The 21,424-nt window shown below is 32.0% G+C and overlaps 2 protein-coding genes across 5 annotated transcripts in view; one reads left to right on the top strand and one right to left on the bottom strand.

The window, feature by feature from the left end:
• The window catches only part of Flo2 (flotillin-2), a 236,811-nt gene that overhangs the window by 20,308 nt on the left and 195,079 nt on the right, over positions 1–21,424 (top strand). The gene's annotated exons all lie outside the window — the stretch shown is intronic.
• On the bottom strand, positions 1,366–21,022 carry LOC149478960 (glucose dehydrogenase [FAD, quinone]-like). 3 transcript variants are annotated; one of them, XM_089708590.1, is made up of 2 exons: positions 20,757–21,022; positions 1,366–3,890 (listed from the first exon to the last, which is right to left on the bottom strand). In XM_089708590.1, exon 2 carries the CDS (start codon positions 3,888–3,890, stop codon positions 2,019–2,021), a length of 1,872 nt encoding a protein of 623 aa, XP_089564716.1. In that variant the 5' UTR covers positions 20,757–21,022; the 3' UTR covers positions 1,366–2,018. The 3 variants fall into 3 exon arrangements, with proteins under 3 accessions (XP_089564716.1, XP_089564714.1, XP_089564717.1); XM_089708588.1 differs by having other exon boundaries at positions 20,862–21,022; XM_089708591.1 differs by lacking the exon at positions 20,757–21,022 and adding an exon at positions 12,056–12,103.

Here is a 21,424-nt window from a genome sequence, read left to right as displayed (position 1 = left end):
TTCCTGCTGCGATGTGAAAAAAAATCTCCTACTATTTTTAAACTAACAAATTTTGTTATTACTTTTTCCGTTCATTTTTCATAAATTCAAATAATTTCAAAATCATAATTCATATACATATTAATAATATAAATGCGAAAGTAACTCTGTCTGTCTGTCTGTCTGTTACGCTTTCCCGTTTAAACCTCTCAACCGATTTTGATGAAATTTGGCACAGACAATCTTTACACCCTGAGAAAGAACATAGGCTACCTTTTATAATTTATTGCGAAATATGTACCACTGGCGAAGCCGGGGCGGACTGCTAGTTTATAAATACATTTAAATAATTCATAATCAACGTAGCGAATAAGTTTTTACATTCTTAAAAACTATATTAGAAATTTAAATTCTATCAACAAAATACAATTTGTATATTAATTACTTGAATAATTCCTTTGTTATTTATATTTCAAGTTTATTGTTTTAAATATTCATTCACTAATGCGTATAGGTAATTTAAATTTTAAAGAAGTCTATTCTTAATGAAGCGGATATTGTTTTAGGAAATACCGATTTTTCATTAGTAATAGATTTGTCCGAATGCGTATTTTTATAGCTTTATATTGTTATTGTCAAAATAGACGCCGGTGTTAATTTTCCGTTACACAATTAATTTTATTTGACAAACAAATCGTCGTAATTATGTTGTTCGACGGGTCATTATGTCGAATATTCCAATTTTATCTAATACTAGTTGCGCCCCGCGGTGTCACCCGCGTGGCTCTGCCCCTGTTGGTCTTAGCGTGATGATATATAGCCTATAGCCTTCCACGATAAATGGGCTATCTAACACCGAAATAATTTTTCAAATCAGACCAGTAGTTCCTGAGATAAGCGCGTTCAAACAAACAAACTCTTCAGCTTTATAATATTCGTATAGATTTATCTCAACATTATCATTTCAAAATGAGACCTTATTTCGACGATATTTGGTATGATTTTTTGTTCAAATTTTAAACCAGGTTGTTAACAATAGAGGTTTACATATCACATCTGTTGGAATATGATGAAACCTGAAACATTTATTTATTCAATTAGACTTTTTCTAGAAGCACTTTTGAATCGTCATAACATATTTTTAACATTTACCACTGTTTCGGAAAGCAGTATTTATGGAGAAGAAACGGCATGCAACTCCATAGTTGCTTCGATACATAATTTACTATAGAATTAGTTATGTACATGTACATTTACTTTTCATGGTACTTTAGATAAGGTTTGGCTTAGGTGTAGAAGCTCAGAAAATACTATATGGTAGTGGCTTTCATAATAATTAGGTGATATTGAATTAAAATCTGCCAAGACTAAAAATAAAACAAAAAGTCATATTTAAAAATTTATTTAGTCTAAATTAATTATCACGAAACAGTCTTTACATAAGATTTATACATGTTTTCACATAAAATTATCAAAATTTACATATTTAAAGTAGTAAGTACATTACAAACAGCTTATTTAAAATTAAATAATTTTTAAAGAACGAAATCATTGGAAACATTGTTGAGGTGGATATCCTACAGTTTCGTTCTAGTAAAAATGCTTATACACATGATACAATACCATATATGTATAAAGAAAAATTGATTTATCATATTGCATGACATTTTTAGAGGTTCCTTTCATCAAATAGATTTTTATCAAATAAACCTTCATACTAAGCAAATTTTGTTCACCAAAGGCCACTTATAATACATATAACATTAAACGAGATTAAAGCTATTTTTAATTATATTAAATGCCCAATAACAATTTCATTGTTATTGCTTGCTCTATTGACATCGCTATCGTTCGATATTCTTGACGCAACAGTATCTACATAGATAATTTATCGCGAAGAATATAAATAGTAAAAATCAAATTATTATACTACTATTGCATCGATAATTCTACCATAATTTACTACTCATACAAAACCATAGGTACTAAAATTACATTAAAATCACAGTTTAAAAAGTAATCGAGTAAATAATAATAATTTATTTGTAGCGTCCCCAGTCCTGTTTGATAAAGTCTGAACCTCTTTCTGCTATCATGTATACTGGAGCATTCGTATGACTTGATACTATTTCAGGCATTACACTAGCATCTATTACTCTTAGTCCCTCAATCCCATGTACCCGTAATCTGTTATCTACAACAGAAGATGGATCACTCTCCACACCCATTTTGCAAGTTCCACTTTGATGGTATATAGTAAATGTAAACATCTGAGCTTGACAAGCGAAGTAAGCATCACTACCAAAAGGACCGTACTTAAGACATTCTTCAATTGGAACGTCGTACATTTTTGTTCCAAGCTTACGCATAGCTGGCTGTCTAGAAATTTCTATAGCAACTTTTATTCCTTCAACTATTTTTTGCAAGTCCTCTGGATATTCAAAATAATTTGGTACTAATGTTGGATGGACTTTAGGATTTCTACTTTGCAACAGTACTCTTCCCTTCGATTTTGGTCGCATTAACATGGGAAATATCATGAAGATATCATCTTTTCCTAACGGGCTATATGTTTCTGCGTATATTTTTTCATCAAAATTAAAGTTTCTCGGTAGTAATGGATCAGAGTTCAGACCACCACCAATGAAAAGTAATTCAAGATCAGGCCAGGAGGTTTTGTTGTACTTGTCTTTTAAGTCCATGAATATTAAAGCTTCACACCCACCAGGAATAGATAAAGGTCCTTTGTGTGTTTTCATCCATTTGAATACTAATTCTAAATGGTTTAGGATATATTCTGTGGATAAACTAAAGTTTTGCTGGTTCACCATAAATTGTACTCCCCCGGCAGCAATATGGTCCATCAAGTTGTATCCAACAGGCAAGTCTTTAACGACTGGTATTTTAAGCGATTCCAAGTGATCTCTTGGCCCTATACCAGAAAGCATCAAAAGTTGGGGCGAATTAATAGCGCCTGCAGAAACGATAACTTCTCTCTTAGCTAGGATTTTAAATCGCTTTCCACGTTTTTCGAGTTCTATTCCGATAACTCTCTTTTTATCTGAATCGAATATTAGTTTAGTCACCATGCTACCTTTTGACAGGTAAAGATTATTTCTTTTATTAATTGGATGCAAGTATGCTCTACTTGAACTGTGACGGGTTCCATTCTTCATCGATAGTTGCAAGAAGGACACTCCGCCTGGATTTGCGCCATTGTAATCACTGTATTTGAATCCTAATTCTTGAGCGCCTTTTACCCATTGTTTAGCTTTGGTTGTTCGAAATGGCGCGTGCTCGACATTGAGGAAGCCTTCGTGTCCGTGATATTTAGGATTGTCAAATGCTGGTATATTAAAGTTTTCAACTTTTTTAAAGTATGGTAACACCTCCTCCCAATTCCACCCCTTATTGCCCATTGCTTCCCAATTGTTATAGTCCTGTGGTGCGCCTCTTGTATAAATCATATAATTTATAACACTCGAACCACCTACAACTTTTCCTCGAGGCCAATTGCACTGTTGGTTTTCGAAACCGGCGCAATATTTATCTGAAGGCTTCGTTTTATACTTCCAATTCGCTGCCGTAAATTGGAGATAGTTAGCTAGTATAGGGATGTCCATGAGGTAGTTCTCGTTGACTCCCGCTTCCACCAATAGAACTTTCCAGTCTGGTATTTCAGTTAAACGATTAGCTATAACACACCCGGCCGTACCAGCGCCGACTATAATGAAATCGTACTCTGAAAGCAGGTTCACTTGATCAGGCGGCTCGGTGTCGAGTTGATGTGAGCCTTCTTGGAGGAAGTTCATGAAAGACGAAACTGGATTCATATTTTGTGTTCTCGTTGGCAGTAATATTGTTAACAGTATCCATAGCGCAGATAGCAGCGCTGGTTGCTGTTGAACCATCTGTAAAAAAAAGCATGCTTTAATACATTATGTTTATTTAAATTATTTTGCATTCTAACCAAGATGTTTTTCTTAACGATAAGTTTACATTAAAATGTATTTAAGTATTACTTTGAAATTAATGTTTTTAAAATCTTTATACTCGCATTCAGTTTGTGTTTCAATTGAACTATCATTATTTCAAATGGTCCGTCTAAAATGCAGTGTGTAGTTTTTGTTTGATTCTTACAATAAAGTTTTATATTATTACTTAATGAGCTAATCTTACATTGAAATAATGATGAAAGATTAACAAGATAACTAGAATACGGAAGCGACTTGTTGTTTTCATGAAGTAGATTGTTTCATCGCAATACTTAGATATAAGTAATTGGAATGCATGGGACATTATATTCCTCAACAGTGGTTTGAGATAACGTAATATTAGCATTAAATAAACACGGCTTTAATAAAGTAATTTTCTTTATAAGACTCGTTTATAGTTACGCAATGTCAAGTTCATCAACATCATTGAAATTGATCTATAATTAATCAATATGTAGATTATGGGAATCAGGAAAAGAGGTGGTTTGTGCAAGTAAAAAGTTAATTTGTTTAACGACTGATATGCTTATTTATACTATAGAAAACATTATAAATTAAGCGGTAATAATGAATGCTTATGAATTGAGCATTAGATGGATAGTAGTAGTATAAGTTCTGGTGTCTTTGTAATTTCTCAATGGCTTGATAAGAAAATTGTTACTCGTTGAATCGTATGGGATTTTACGAGTAAATTGTAGTTTATTTGCGAATAACAGATGTGCGTCTTTGTGCATTTAGTACCTGCCTCATCTAATAGTACGTTGTTTTAATTTTGGGTTTCCTTACTCGGTAGCAATTGTCAGATAATATTATCACGCGATGTGATCGTTAAGGTGACTATTTATGTTTATTCCTCATTTATATGGGCTTTGTATACTTTATAGTATTTAGGTGCAAATACATATTTTTATACATATACTAGCGGCCAACCCCGGCTTCGCCCGTGGTACATATGAAAAATAGATGTTGGCCGATTCTCAGACTTACCCGATATGCACAGAAAATTTCATGAGAATCGGTCCACCCGTTTCGGAGGAGTATGCAGACTAACATTGTGACACGAGAATTTTATATATAAGAAATATAAATAACTTTTACTTGAAAAGTTTATCTATAAATGCAAGATTATTATCAATTGGGTATTGCAACGTCAAAGGGAAGACAATTGAAATTGAGATCCGTGGGAAAATTAATTGAATGAATATTCCTCAATGCGAGAATTGATGAATATTTCACATTATTATATTTATACGCCCATATTTGTCACAATGAAAAGTTTAAGCCATAATCTACCGCTGGCATAGTGCCAGTTGGTATATTATATCTCCTATCCTTAACGTAATATTTTGCACAAATACTGTTTACTGATGCTAGCCGTAAATATAGCCTATGTTTATCAGGGATAATGTAGGATTCTATTGATAAAAATATATTTTAAAACAGTCCAGTAGTTATGGAGCCTATTCAATTCAAACAATCAAATCTTTCCTCTTCATGATTATAGTTTTGTGGTGACTCGATCTTATTATAGAGCTAATTTTCCTAGGAGGTTTTATAAGGGGCAATGTATGAAGCAATAGCAGATTGAAAATACTTGATAGACGGAGAGTAATAACTAATAAGGTCTGGGATTAACCGCAAAGTTTTTAACATAGAGCCAAACCAGTTATTGGAACAATGAGGGAAAAACGTGGAAATAATTACTGATAAAGACGAGTAATATGAGAATGCACACGTACACTGGTGTTGTATCTAAATGTTGCACTGATTATTATAACATTGTAACGTTAAGCGTAGAATCTATTACTTTTTTGAGGTAATAATGTGATAAATAATATATTTTTCTTGAGAAAATGTAAGATGTAAATAATTACAATGATTTAATTGGTATAAAGTTTTTTATACACACTATAATGATGTCGTTAAATTTTAAAATTTAATCAAAGGATTTCAAAATTAATGTAGGTATGTAATCTATTTAACTGTTAGGAATTTAAATCCATATAATATATTAAGGCTTTGCTCTGTGTTAAAACCTGTGTCATAAATTAGCAAGTTAAATTGTTTTTAACCCAGATCGATAATGCTGACGATTTATTTAAATAAATCGAATATAAAAAATGCCTACAACCTTAATATGTACTGCTAAATATATCTATTATCTTGTATAATGAATTTAAATCACAAGATTTTCATAAAAATGTGTTGTTTTTCTCACGATAAAATAAATTCGTCTTATCTTAATTAATATAATTTTAATCCTCGAATGAGGACAATAAGAAAAACTCATGAAAATTATGTATTGTCAATGATCCTTGATATGTTTAGGAAGCTAGAATTAAATCTGTCCGTTTAAAGTGGGTCAAAATCGACTCTAAAAAAGTACAAACAAGTGAAGCTAAGAAAGCGTGTTATAAATATACACACTTAACTATCCATTTGTGAAACAAAAAGAAAGGTTCCATTATCCATATAGGTAATGTGGAATTTTCTAGACTAGGATCAGTTCGTATTGTTATTCAGAATACAATGAGGTCCTTCGTATCATATGGTATCAGGTAAGCTTAATCGGTACTATTAACATACAATATTTAATTCAATAAATAGTTTTTGTATGAACTTTTTATTATTTCTCTTATGACAGATATAAAGTGTTTAATAATGAATTAGGAATGCGTGTCCCTAAAGTGGAGTTAAATAATGAATTATTTAAGTTAATCATTTACGATTTTCGTTAATGGCAGCTTTTTAAATGAACAAATTAGTTGCATTTCGTATCAGTCCTATTAGAAAACTACGTATGTTTTATAATGATAACCATATTATTAGTAATTTGTTATTTTAAAATTTTTTGACATTTAACAGAAACATTCTAATTCCTGCCCCCCTAGTCAAGTGGCTTTCTGTTAGCGTAGCGTTCAATAGAATAGACTACGAATGTATGAGATTGACGTAAGCTGTAGATACGTTTATCTACAGCTTACGTCAATCTCATTCACATTCGTAGTCTATTCTATTGAACGCTACGCTAACAGAAAACCACTTGACTAGGGGGGCTGCATCGTAACACCACACGCATAGAAGATAAAACTTCGAATGTCAAAAGAAATTATTGTATTGAAGTCATGGTTTTTTTGATGTCATCCTTTTAAATATGTATTAATCTCTTCATCTCATCTTATCTGCACAGGAAAATATCCTTAATTTAAAGTCATTTTTTAACGCGAAATTTTTAATCTTTTGCCTTTAGATCTATCCATAAGACATAATTTTTTTATTGCAAGACGTTTTTTTCGTTGTTAAATAGGAGCCATGCGCAATTTTTTATTTCGTTTTTATAAAAAATTCAAATTATTTTAGAATGTCTGTAATTTTCATATTATGTTCTTCAAACATAATATAATCTAAAATTAATTAGCCAGACGCTAATTCGATTGTTAAGTATTAAATATGTACAAATAAAAACGTAGTGAAAGTAGGTGCATAACAATTTGATGATTGTGTATATGGAGAGATAATTTAAAGTGCAAGAGAGATAGAAAGGGTTGGCCGTGAAAATTAAATAACAATAAACAATAACTTTTTTTTTCGAAAATATAAGATGCATAGAAATTGAATTGTTCCTACTCTAGGATTCCCTGTGTTGTGGGAACAAGTACCTTCCATGGTACATTTTATTCCTTAGGCTAAAAAATAAACTATGTATTAGGGTAGGACATCAACAATCTTCTATACAAAACAATTTTTTTTATTACTTAACTAGCGACCCGCCCTGGCTTCGCACGGGTTCGCAATGCTGATACTAAATACACTACAGAAAAACTGTGAACGTTGTTTAAAAAAACATAGCGGCCCGCTCCGGCTTCGCACAGGTATAAAATATATAGCCGGGCGGCCGGCCGGTACCGCCGCAAACGTTACGTCCCGCAATTTTTCAAACTCAAACTCAAACATTTATTTATTCAATTAGACTTCTTATAGAACTTTTATAACACTTTTGAAACGTCATTACATATTTTAAAATTTACCACCGATTCCGAAAGAAGTATCTACGGAGAAGAACCGGCAAGAAACTCCATATACATATATCCATACTCCTCCATATCCATAAATCTGTAATATCATCGAAAATATTCACTTAAATCATGCGGTGTAAAGGGCCATATAGATCTATATTAAATGAACAATGTATTCAAGGTATTTTATTGGTTAAGGATTAATGCTGTATTGGTTAAAATCGCTTCGAAAATTAGCTATTATTTGTCGTAAAAAGTAAATGACAAAAAAAAGTTATTGTGGGTTATCCATAAGAGATAGACATGTTATACCATCACGGACTTTTCTGTAGACCTTTTCAATGTGTACAATACTTAGTACATTATTTTGATAAAACTCGTAGGGCCTGCGTTTGCAATGTAAGCGGAAAAAATGTAGTTATTTACGACATCACATTAGAAACCTCAAAAATAACAGTACTTCTCCACTATTTAATGGATGTTATTATACATATAAACCTTCCTCTTGAATAACTCTATCTGTTAAAAAAACCGCATCAAAATCCGTTGCGTAGTTTCAAAGATTTAAGCGTACAAAGGGACATAGGGACAGAGAAAGCGACTTTGTTTTATACTATGTGTAGTGACGATGATGATAACAATTATATATAAATCTCGTGTCACAATGTTTGTCCTCAATGGACTCCTAAACCACTTAACCGATTATAATAAAATTCGCATACCATGTGCAGTTCGATCCAACTTGAGAGATAGGATAGATTAAACATGTATGTACCTAGGTACCACGGGCGAAGTCGGGGCGGACCGCTAGTATACCTATATAAATTCATGCTAACTACTTTAGTTAAATTCAATACAAACTTAAACATGCGAGTGTGTGTGTGTGTGTGTGTCGTGTGTGGTGTGGTGTGTGTGTGTTGTGTGTGTGTATGTGTGTACATCAATATTGAAACTAATTTTTTAGTTGTCTCAAGCTTCCAATTTCAAAACTCTTCAGTCTGAATGTATACAGTAACTTTAATTTATTTTTCACTTTTATGTTCTTTTTTTCATTTTAACTTTTATTATTTTATAAGAACAAGTGTAAATAATATTGTATTCTTGCAATTATTTCCTGTCGCATAATTAAAATACACTAGCTGATGAGCTGCATGCTTCATTACTTTTATTTATTTATACACATTATTTAATACTTAACAATCGAATTAGCGTCTGGCTAATTAATTTAAGATTATATTATGTTTGAAGAACATAATATGAAAATTACAGACATACTAAAATAATTTGAATTTTTTATAAAAGCGAAATAAAAAATTGCGTCTGGCACCTATTTAACAACGAAAAAAACGTCTTGCAATAAAAAAATTATGTCTGATGGATCTATCTAAAGGCAAAAGATTAAAAATTACGCGTTAAAAAATGACTTAAAATTAAGGAAATTATCCTGTGCAGATAAGATGCGCACTACTAAACGCAACCACTGCGACCAGCCAGACAGCCCGGACTCTAACCGAAATAGCAAAATTCTCTCTTGTCAACGTTGGTAGCTCCTATACGATACAGACAAACTTTGAATGACATTAATATTTACTCAAAAATAAAGAAAATAATTCGACACGGTTATCTGGGAGCTGTGGGTATACATTCATTTTAATTTTTAATGTATTGAAGATTTAAAACTCTTAATAGATAAAATGTAGGTCAACTGTGTAAGTACTTAGCAAGCATTTAAATATCCAGTTATAAATTGCTGTATAAAAGAATTTAATTTATATATTACTATTATAATTTGAATATGCACGTGGAACGGATCCTTCAAAGACCGTAACAGGGCCATTGTAGGTCAACAAATGTTAAAGTAAAAACAATTCATTTTTTTTTGTGAATAATAAGCCTTCCACATTATGTAAAATGTAATTAAGTGCGCGTGCCGTTAAATAGTTGAACAAAAAATTGTTCAATTTAACGTTATGTTACTTTATTTATTTAACAATCAATTCCATTTTCATAGTTTGTGAAGTGGTTAATATATTATCGAATGCTGTAAAACGATATGGTACATTATTTTATGTAGTGCGCCCCGGTAAGGCAGAAGACGTCGCGTCGCGTGGGTTCGAATGCAGCCGTGATCGAATTACTTCCATTTTGTCAAAATTTATATAGTGTAAACATTTTTTAATCGTAACATTTATTTTGTTTGGAAGCTTTTTTGTTAATATTGCTATCAAAGATAACTAATTATTTGATGTCTTAATTGGAATTTAATTTATCTTGAGTTTAAAACTTTTGTGAGTGCATTTACAATTGGTTATCCATTCCTACATCTTTGGTCTAATCTAGTGTTTTATTGTATGTTCAATTTTACGGAAAACCCATATAAAAAGGTTTAATTTGGTATAATTTGATGAGTAATTCTGCATTACTACATTATTTGAGGGATATGTATGCGGAAACGAGGTCATATTTTTGTGTTATTTCCGTAGAGTTTATCAGGGAATCTAATGTTTAACCGTATTAAATTTTTGTTATGATTCTCAGTAGGTATCTGTAGTTCAAAATTGAAAAAGTATCTTTAGTTCAAAATTGATTGAATATCTTGCAATATCTTTCATACGAAAGTAATAGATGCTTTCACTGGTATTTTATTTAACGAATAATCTGACAATTACCATACATAGAGCCTTACAAAGAGCATAAGTAAAGTAGCGGATTTAAATAAATTATTATTAGAATAATTTACGCAACTATTAGAAAATATTGAGCAATTTCATTAATGAAAGATATAATTAAAAAAGTATTTGGCATACGTCACATCTTTATAGGTAGTCACTCTAGTTTTAAGTTGCACAATTTATTTAAATATCTGGATATTTTATCTCTGTCTCTTTCTGTTCTATATTTTGGCTGTTTCTTTTTTATTTAATACATGTGAAAACAAACAAAATATTAATATTGATAATTCACGTTCAAACAAATCCTTTTTGACGTACATTCTTATGCTTTAAAATATTTCGCACGGAGAAAGTTACGAAACACCATCGATGAATACGTTGATAATGGCTTTACCAAACGCAAAAATGTTTATTATATAAACGCGAATATTTTATCAGCGACAATTTAGTAATAAATTAGAGAATAATCCATACTAATATTATAAATGCGAAAGTAACTCTGTCTGTCTGTCTGTTACTCAATCACGCCTAAACTACTGAAACAATTTGCATGAAATTTAGTATGGAGATATTTTGATACCCGAGAAAGGACATAGGCTACCTTTTATTGCGAAATATGTATCACGGGTGAAGCCGGGGCGGACCTCTAGTCACTACATAGTATAAAACAAAGTCGCTTTCCCTGTCCCTATGTCCCTATGTCCCTATGTCCCTTTGTACGCTTAAATCTTTGAAACTACGCAACGGATTTTGATGCGGTTTTTTTTAATAGATAGAGTGATTCAAGAGGAAGGTTTATATGTATAATAAGATCCATTAAGTAGTGGAGAAGTACTGTTATTTTTGAGGCTTCTAATGTGATGTCGTAAAAAATTACATGTATTCCGCTTACATTGCAAACGCAGGCTGAACCCTACGAGTTTTATCAAAATAATGTACTAAGTATTATACACATTGAAAAGGTCTACAGAAAAGTCCGCGATGGTATATGTCTATCTCTTATGGATAACCCACGATAACTTTTTTTTGTCATTTACTTTTTACGACAAATAATGGCTAATTTTCGAAGCGATTTTAACCAATACAGCATTAATCCTTAACCAATTAAATACCATGGATACATTGTTCATTTAATATAGATCTATATGGCCCTTTACACCGTATGATTTAAGTGAATATTTTCGAAGATATTACAGATTTAAAAATTGCAGGACGTAGCGTTTGCGGCCGCCCGGCTATGTATTTTATACCCGTGCGATGCCGGAGGCCGGAGCGGGCCGCTATATTTTTATACCTATACAACGTTCACAATTTTTCTGTAGTGTATTTAGTATCAGCATTGCACCCGTGCGAAGCCGGGGCGGGTCGCTAGTTATTAATAAAATGAACTTACGTGTTTCGATGTATACCGGCATGTCTGACTAATGATTGCAAGGTCGCGATTTATATCTCGATAGGTTGCATTAGACGTCTCTGTATGTTTATATGATATCGCGTGTGCGTTTTATCTACTCTATAGATGTTATGTAAATGTAATCACTTGCGTAATATGTGACACTATGCAATATATGTTGACAATGTGTGTGTTTAGTGTTAATGGTGGTTATTTTAGTATGAGGGTGCTTTTCCATCAGAGATGTGCGAGGATGTGTAGAAAGATTAAAGAAGAGTGTAAAGAACTAGTATCGCTTCAAACGCTAAATGAAGCGATGAGATTGGTTTTTTACAAACACATCCCTACGCTTCGCTACGCATCCTCGCACATTAGACTACAGGCCCATGTTGAAAAAATTATGGGTCATTTGACCCACCACCTGACCTATCTAGAATGATATAAGAGCATAAAATAATAAGATTCAGCACTATGACGTCACTCGTAAGCTGTCCACCTGAGTGCAGGTGAGAATTCGAAAGTTCAGGTAGAGATTTTCTCCCCTTGTCTCCATGATTTTTGTACGGCATTGCAGAATAATGGCTTAAAAGCAGTATAGAAATAGTATGACACAGATGCCGTACAAAAATTGTGGTCCACAAAGTCGGAATTTATTTTTATTTTTCGACAGTTGCCGGGGTAAATTTGGTCATTTGATTTTGTACGGCATCTGTGTCATACTACTTCTATACTACTTTTAATCAATTATTCCGCAACGCCGTACAAAAATCATGGAGACAAGGGGAGAAAATCTCTACCTGAACCTTCGAATTCTCATCTGCACTCAGGTGGACAGCTTACAAGTGACGTCATAGTGCTGAATCTTATTATTTTATGCTCTTATATCATTCTAGATAGGTCAGGTGGTGGGTCAAATGACCCATAATTTTTTCAACACGGGCCTGTAGTCTAATATCTGGTAATATTGTCAAACATTTTAAAGAAAGTAAAAGGACAAAAGTAAAGTAATTGGATTTGAAAACGTGTTGGTTTTTATAGAACATTTTATAAATATTCGCGGTCCATAATAGATCATAGATAATAGATCAATGCTTACAGCATTGATCTATTATCATATAACTATCTTTTTTTTTATCTTAACACATTACCGTTATGGATCGTTAAACATCGATACTAATAAATTAGATTGAATGTTTATAGATTTGGTATTTCATGGCAACATCTTTCACTAATGAGTCACGTTCACGTTTTTTTGCAGTAAAAATATTTTTCGTCGATATAATAAGTATTATATTATAACATAGCAAATATACATTAACAAATAACGATGAATTATGAACTTCTAATTCCCTTTTTTCACGTCACGCTAACTTTACAATTTTTCACAAAAAAAAATTATGGGTTCTTCACCTTCAACCGTATACCGACAGTTCGCCAGAAGATAGAAAACGTCTGTCGCTCAGCGAGTCATATTTATAACAATTTCTTTCATTTAAATATTATGTAGCTTATTGATCTCCTACATTCAAGGTCTAGGTTTCAAAATAAAGTTCGTTGACTTCGAAAGTTCTAGACTAAGTTTGTCGTTGAAGATGAATTCATAAATAAATGAATAAATTAATTATCATGCCCGATTAGGACCAAACTAATGTTTTATGTAATGTGTCATGTTATTGTTGACCAGATAATAATAAAAATAACAAGTATTGTAAGTTCCTTTTTGGATATAAATAGTTAACATGTGAAATATTTAATCGATTTTACTTGACCTTTTTCTATTTAATCTTTGTGCTTTTGGCCACCATATAAAGAGAAAATAACGGTTTTTTTTACTTATAGGGATTATGTGGTACAGACATATCATCAACATAGTTCTCACAAGCAAACATTCTAAAACTTTGCGAATTATGTTTTTGCCTTTCTACACCTACTGATTAAAAATTGCATGTGTTGGAATCTAAAGGGACTGCAAGCAGGTCTATTATCCTTACAACCTTTGTCGTACATCCTATTTGAACTGCTCATTGAACAAGGAAAAGTTATTTTACTTGTTCTTATTTGTTCGTTCGCTACGCAATAAATGTCTTCGATAATTGAACACGGACGCGTTTCTTACGAAGGTCGGCTTCTAGGACTGCTCCAAGGAACAAGTGTCCGCACGGTCAAGGCTGATTACCAGAAATATGTGAATGCTCATCGAGTTAACACTTTTTCTGTTCCAATTTGGGAACTATTTGCTCGATCTATTGTTGTGTCTGGTGACTAATGTGCAATGACCTTTTGTTGACGACTCACCGTTTCATTATTAAATACGGACTAACTTAAAACCGGGTAAAAGTATTAAAATCATGCTACTACTAATCTCTATCTAATCAAGCAAAAAGTGTTTTTCATGAAAATACACCAATCAAATCAAATCATTTATTTATTTCTCCTCACAATTCCCAATCAACATAAATTAATCTACACATAAATTAATCAATTATCAAACAATTAGCTGGATTTGGAAGAGCTGGTGTCTGAAATGGGTTTTAACCGGTATCACAGTTCAACAATAGGTTAAAATTAAACTATTATTTGTTATTTTTATAAATCTGTAGTGGTCAGATTAATTCTACAGATTGGTCTAATGTGAAATTAATTAGTTCTCATAGATACATTTCACATTCCTATAGAACTGGATCGTCTATTAAACTTGTTTAAAAAACACTGCTGTTTTCAATGTCACAGTGAATGATATAATATTAATTTATTTAAAAGTATATAACTTTTATATTGTTTAAAGATAATATTAACAGTCTGCTATGTCTGATTGACGATGTTCATATTGAGCTTTAAAAAATGTGGCTTGAGCAAAGTCTTGTGGATTTACGGACTATTATTTTAATGATATTTGTATCTTTAAAAATAGCATGATGTCATAATATGTAATTAAAATTTAGTATGCTCGACTTATGGCACCTAAAGCAATAGAAAATTGTGGCATTTTGTGAACGATAATAAATAGATACACATGAACAGTAATATATGTATAATAAAAGATTGTAGTTGTAGTGATTGATCGATTAAAATATTTTACTGATGTGTAAAACTTGGAGAAATTAAAAACATAATACGTACATTGGTATTTTAAAAATTTTAATTTTTGTGCGTTAAAGGTCTCAAAAATATCTAAAAATATAGATAATTAATTAATTTAATTATAATGTTGATAATTGATGAAAAAAAAAATATTAATCCGTATCTAGGTTATTATATTCGTAAACTCATTTATTTTTTCCCTCGCGACATGACATTTAAATAGATTTTATGATTGTAAAGACGATTTTACGATTATGACATATCGTTTTCTGTTTAAAAATATAATCTATTTTTGTAGGTGGAATAAGGAAATAAATTACAAGGTGTATTAATAATCTATTAATTAACAATGAAATTTCGTATTTTTTTGTCAGAACGAAATGTAGCTGATTTTTAACGCGTTTTTATTAGCTTCGCCTGCATGTTTGTATTTACCGACTTCTTCGGCCACGATTTTGATTCACAACGATTGAATTAAAACTTTGAACACTTATCAGTGACAATCCAATAATTTGATGCGTTAAAATGTGTATTTTTTAACTACATAAATTAAGTGATGAGATTAATTTAAACTTTTTGCGAAGGCTTCATTAGCGCCTTTAAATGATAATGTGTTCGCAAGTTTTTGCATATACTGTATTATAAGCGAGGCAATAGATACATTTTATGATACACTGACACCAAAAATCAGCAATATGTGATATGCGTGGGCGATCAGGAACAAATTGAAACTATATATTTTGCGACTTTGTATATTTACTAGCTTTCCGCCCGCGGCTGTGCTCGCTTTGTCTTAACCTTATACATTATATACCTTGCTCTTGAATCACTCTATGTATTTAAAAAAAAAACCGCATAAAAATCCGTTGCCTAGTTGTAAAGATTTAAGCATACATAGGGACAAATCCGACATACCCCACGGCTCCTTCCCCGGAGGCCGTGGGTTATGTCGGACATAGGGACAGAGAAAGCGACTTTGTTTTATACTATGTAATTACATAAGCATAGCAATCTATATAATAAAATGAATTGCCAAATGTGTTGCTAAGCGTAAAACTAGAAATCGGTTCGTGTACATTCGTCATCGGTTAGTGTTGAGACCAAAGGGAGGCGCTATGGATAGAAAATACGCAAAATTAGCCCAAGCAATTATAGTAATATTATATTTGCGTTTGCGTTTATTATGTTCGATTTATTTAAATATTATAATAAAGTATACATTATTAATAAGATACAGGAAATATAAGTTTGGAATGCAATAGTTTGTTGTTTGTGTATGGGACTAATGAAGTGATAGATTCTTTGTACATATTTTGTTATTTATCATTATCGTTAATTGGATTAATATATTTTATTACTAGATATTCAAAGTGTTTTAGTTCGAGTTCATGAAAAAAAAAATCGAATTTTCATTTATGGCAATGTATCCGTAATTAATTCTGACGTGTTTAGTAGTTTAAACATACAAAAACAATATATTACATATTAGTAAAAAACAGTGCATTGTTAATTTTAAAATAATTGTTAGACTCTCGCAAAAACATTGCATTTAATTGTTTTTTAAGAGCACAAGAAAACGACCTTTCAACTACATCACTATTTTTTTGTTAGTTGCCGGCATATATTTTCGTTTTAATTCAAATCCATTTTAGCTAGAACTCAACTCGAGTTTCCCTCTTATAACTACAGAGAGGAACTACACTGACTACAACCGATGATTTAAAAATAATCTATGATTTTTAAACACGTTTCGAATCAAATAAATTTTTTTAAATACGTCCTACTAATGATAATGAGAAAGTTTGTGAGTATGTACATATGTCTGTTTGTTACTCTTTCACGCAAATACTACTGAACCGATTACAATGAAATTTAGCACACATATAGAGGGTAACTTGGATTAACATATAGGATAGGTTTTATCCCAGAAATCCCACAGGAACGGGAACTATGCGGGTTTTTCTTTGAAATCGCGAGCGAAGCCGCGGGCGGAAAGCTAGTATTAAAATAAACCAAAGACATGTATGTGACAGAATTGGAATAAAAAAAAAAAACTATCCATGACCTAAACACATTAGAACAATGGTTTTCTAATCGTCAGAATCTCCGTAGCTCGTAGCACGTAGCTGGAGTTAGTCAAAGGAACGCAAATTGTATGGTTTTTAGGGTTCCGTAGCCAAAATGGCAAAAACGGAACCCTTATAGTTTCGTCATGTCCGTCTGTCCGTCTGTCCGTCTGTCCGTCTGTCCGTCTGTCACAGCCGATTTACTCGGAAACTATAAGTACTACAGTGATGAAATTTGATGGGAATATGTGTTGTATGAACCGCTACAAAAATATGACACTAAATAGTAAAAAAAAGAATTGGGGGTGGGGCCCCCCATACATGTAACTGAGGGATGAAATTTTTTTTTTCGATGTACATACCCGTGTGGGGTATCAATGGAAAGGTCTTTTAAAATGATATAAAGTTTTCTAAAAAACATTTTTCTTAAAGTGAACGGTTTTTGAGATATCAGCTCTCAAAGTCGTAAAAAGTATGTCCCCCCCCCTCTATTTTTATAACTACGGGGTATAAAATTCTAAAAAAAATAGAGGTGATGCATGCTAATTAACTCTTTCAACGATTTTTGGTTTGATCAAAGTATCTCTTATAGTTTTTGAGATAGGTTGATTTAACTGTAATTTATTATATTTGCTGCTACGGAACCCTTTGTGCGCGAGCCCGACTCGCACTTGGCCGGTTTTTTTTCTATTAAATACCTATACATATGTTATTGTGCAAGTCGAAAGAACAATGAATATTTTAAAGTTAAACTTCGTTAGGCGCGTTGAGAGTAAAATTTCAAGGTCGCGTCACGTCATGGATTGAGGCGACGATTTTAATATCTATAAATCTTCCCAAAGAAGTTTCACTTCTGACACGTGTGCTCGGCACACACGCTCTTTTTCTTTAATTTAGGTACCTCATCCTTGACTTTGTCCGCTTTATTAAATACATAGGTACTTATATTATATTATGTATTTCATTCATTCAATGCTACATGTAATTTATTTGGAATTATTAGTAAAAGTTATAATTAGTAAGTACGTTTATAATATTATTATTAGCTGTAAAGGTCGAATTTTGTAACTGTAATGCTTCAAGTTCAAACGTATGATCATGAAGGTTAGTTCCGCACGACATGCTTGGGTGTTACGATATGTCGCGGAAGAATTCCAACCAATACCCGCGGCCCCATCATTAAAGCGGCTCGACGGAACACAGTCCGACATAACCCACGGCTCCTTCCCCCGGGGCCGTGGGTATCTTTGGAAGATTTCCCCACTATAAAAGAAAAGGGTGTTACGATATAAGCAAAACGCATACCAAAGTATCGTACAATTAGGTCATTGCTGTTTCAGAAACTTTTTATTCTCTTCTTCGGTAATTTTTATACTGAAATTTATTACTTCGGTAAGGGATATCAAATAGCGATCTTGCTTTCTATTAGTATTTACTAATAATAATAATCATTCGTAATTGTTAAGCCAAAGGATAAGTTTGGGATAGGCTCCAATACTAATCTGACCTTTCAACACGAAATTTAAGAATATATTGATCAATGCCCCAGTTTTATATATAAGTATGTATGTTTATTTATATACACATACAAGTTTAACGTTTCAACGCATATTTCTTTTAATTTTTATATAATTAATGACCATTTAGTACCCCATTTAATTGTTTTTTGCTGGCGTATATATCGTACGCGTTATTACGCCTACAATATATATTATATTTTAATTTTAATATATTCTAATTTTATTTGAAATAATAAAGATTGCTGATGCCTGATATCATAATTTAGATATAAATTATTCAATATTATGTCGAATAAGTCACGTTCGCAAATAAAGCATCATTGTTATATCATCACTTTGCTGTTTTTTTTTTTAATATATTTAGGTATACTTACAAAAATCTAATAAATAACAGGTAGAGCATTGCATCTTATTTTGAAAATGTAATGTTAAGAATTAAATTTATTTTGAAATTTATAAGATGCCATGAAAGCTGAAAATAACTAATAGGTTTATTTTTATTCTAGCGTTAATTATTTGTTCTTTAATAATTATAGTAAAGAATAACAATAATGTATTATATTATACAATAATGTATGTAAGCTGGTGCTTAATAAATTTGTTTTTTTCGTTTGCTATCGCGTCTGTTAAAACCTGTTAGAAAAATAATGATAGAAATGTCTTGAAGTTTTTAGTGATTGAATTCACAGAAATGTATTTTTAATAGAAACGTAAGTTTCGGGCAATTAACAATTTTACTATTAATTTCTAAATTTAAGATACATTTCGACGCTAATCTGCATCAGAAAATATGTATCGTAATTGATATTGTTAAAAATTGCAAAAAAAATAAATAAACTATAACTCAAGCGTTTATTTAATTTAACTAAAGTGTGTAAAATATATATTTTTCTATCTTTTATCATAATCTCTACCTAGAAACATATCAATTAGCACTGTAGATATTTACATGGTATTATGTGAATGTGAAATAATTAAGTATATGGGTATAAGTAAAAATCTTATATTTTAGTTCTATATTATTAACTAGCTTTCCGCCCGTGGTTTCGCCCGCGCTTTCAAAGAAAAACCCGCATAGTTCCCGTTCCCGTTGGATTTCCGTTCCTATGTGTTAATCCAAGTTACCCTCTATATGTGTGCTAAATTTCAAAGTAATCGGTTCAGTAGTATTTGCGTGAAAGATTAACAAACACACACACATCCTCACAAACTTTCGCATAATCTTCTTCTTCTCTTATATATAAAAAAGAATCGCAAAATGTGTTGGTAAGCGCATAACTCGAGAACGGCTGAACCGGTTTCGATAATTCTTTTTTTATTATATTCCTTGAAGTACGAGGATGGTTCTTATGTAGAGAAAATGTAATTATGTACCACGGGCGAAGCCGGGGCGGACCGCTAGTTTATAATATTAATGGACTTGTATATTGTATATAATTGGTATAGATATGTTTAGTAAGTTAAGTATGGTTAGTTGCTATTATCTAATGCCAAAAAAATGTTTTATAAAAAATTATAATAAAAATTAACAGATGAGATATAATTTAAATTAGGAGGAAGTGACTTTTGTCTTTTGAGTGATTCGTGTCTAAGATTTTGGTAAGATAATAACTTTTTAAGAAGCAAGTACAAACCTTGATACTTTTCACGTGTTTATTTCTTAAAGTAGCTTTTTTCAAATACGTTTTTAAGGATTTTTTTTTTTCGTTATATAGGTAAACAAAATTAAATAAATATGAAGAAATCTTTAAATTGTAAAATAGATAAAATTTATTGAATATTGATCTTATGGTTATTTGAAAATTTAAACAGACCATTCAATTTTAATTATTTTTTTTCAATTCTAGTAATTTAGTTCTTGTATATGTTCTTTATTTATTTTATGTAATACTTGTAGGCTTGTAAATGTAAATAATTTTATCTTTATTAGACATAGTTGTACGCTTTTAGTAGTGTTTATTAAAACAACCGCAAAAATCTTATTCTAAAATATTAAACGGGTGTTCCCTTTTGTGTTTATGAATTGTTCTTTACCTTAAAATTAATTACGAAAATGATGAAAATTTCCGAATTATGCACTAATTATCTCATACAAAATTAGCATTTATTCGTCACCATAAAATGAATATATTCACTCACTTTAAATGAAATCCCTATGTACACAATGCAATTCGTTCACTGCACTTAGCACAAACTGACTTGGAACAACAGTCTCACGGCAATGGAGACGAGCTGCCGATACCACATGTTTTATTCCGACGAGCAAACGCCGGTAGACACCCTGACCCTCTGTCACGATCAAGTTCACAACTTTACTAGTGTGTTTTGTGTGGCGAGCTGAGAGAGTGCTGTGGTAACGCGCGACGCGATCGAATTAAGGTGCTGTCAGATAGATAGCGTTCGTAGCGCGATAGTACGGTGCTATACAGGATGTTATTTATATAGCGAGCGAATAGAGTGCGGCGGACGTAGCGCGACGCGACTGAATTAAGGTGGACTCCCACATAGATAGCGTTCATAGAGCTATAGTACCACAATAGTACGGTACACCCTGTATATCAACAGGGTGTGATCGTTAAGTGTGCGCAGGCGATCATTCCGTAACTATTACACTCTGTATACGGGGATTTTTTGGTCTTTGGATGATCGTCTCAGGGGGGCGTTGGTGTGAAATAAGGTGTCGACGCAAAAATCTAAAGGCT

This window comes from Colias philodice, chromosome 21 (assembly GCF_061535455.1).
Source record: "Colias philodice isolate Cphi_HAF_F1 chromosome 21, ilColPhil1 Martin Lab GWU primary, whole genome shotgun sequence".
NCBI lineage: Eukaryota > Metazoa > Arthropoda > Insecta > Lepidoptera > Pieridae > Colias > Colias philodice.
This window is presented reverse-complemented; position numbering and strand designations above follow the sequence as displayed.

Bases quoted from the DNA above. Each gene is read 5' to 3' on its own strand.
- LOC149478960 (XM_089708590.1), bottom strand. From the start codon at position 3,890: ATGGTTCAACAGCAACCAGCGCTGCTATCTGCGCTATGGATACTGTTA.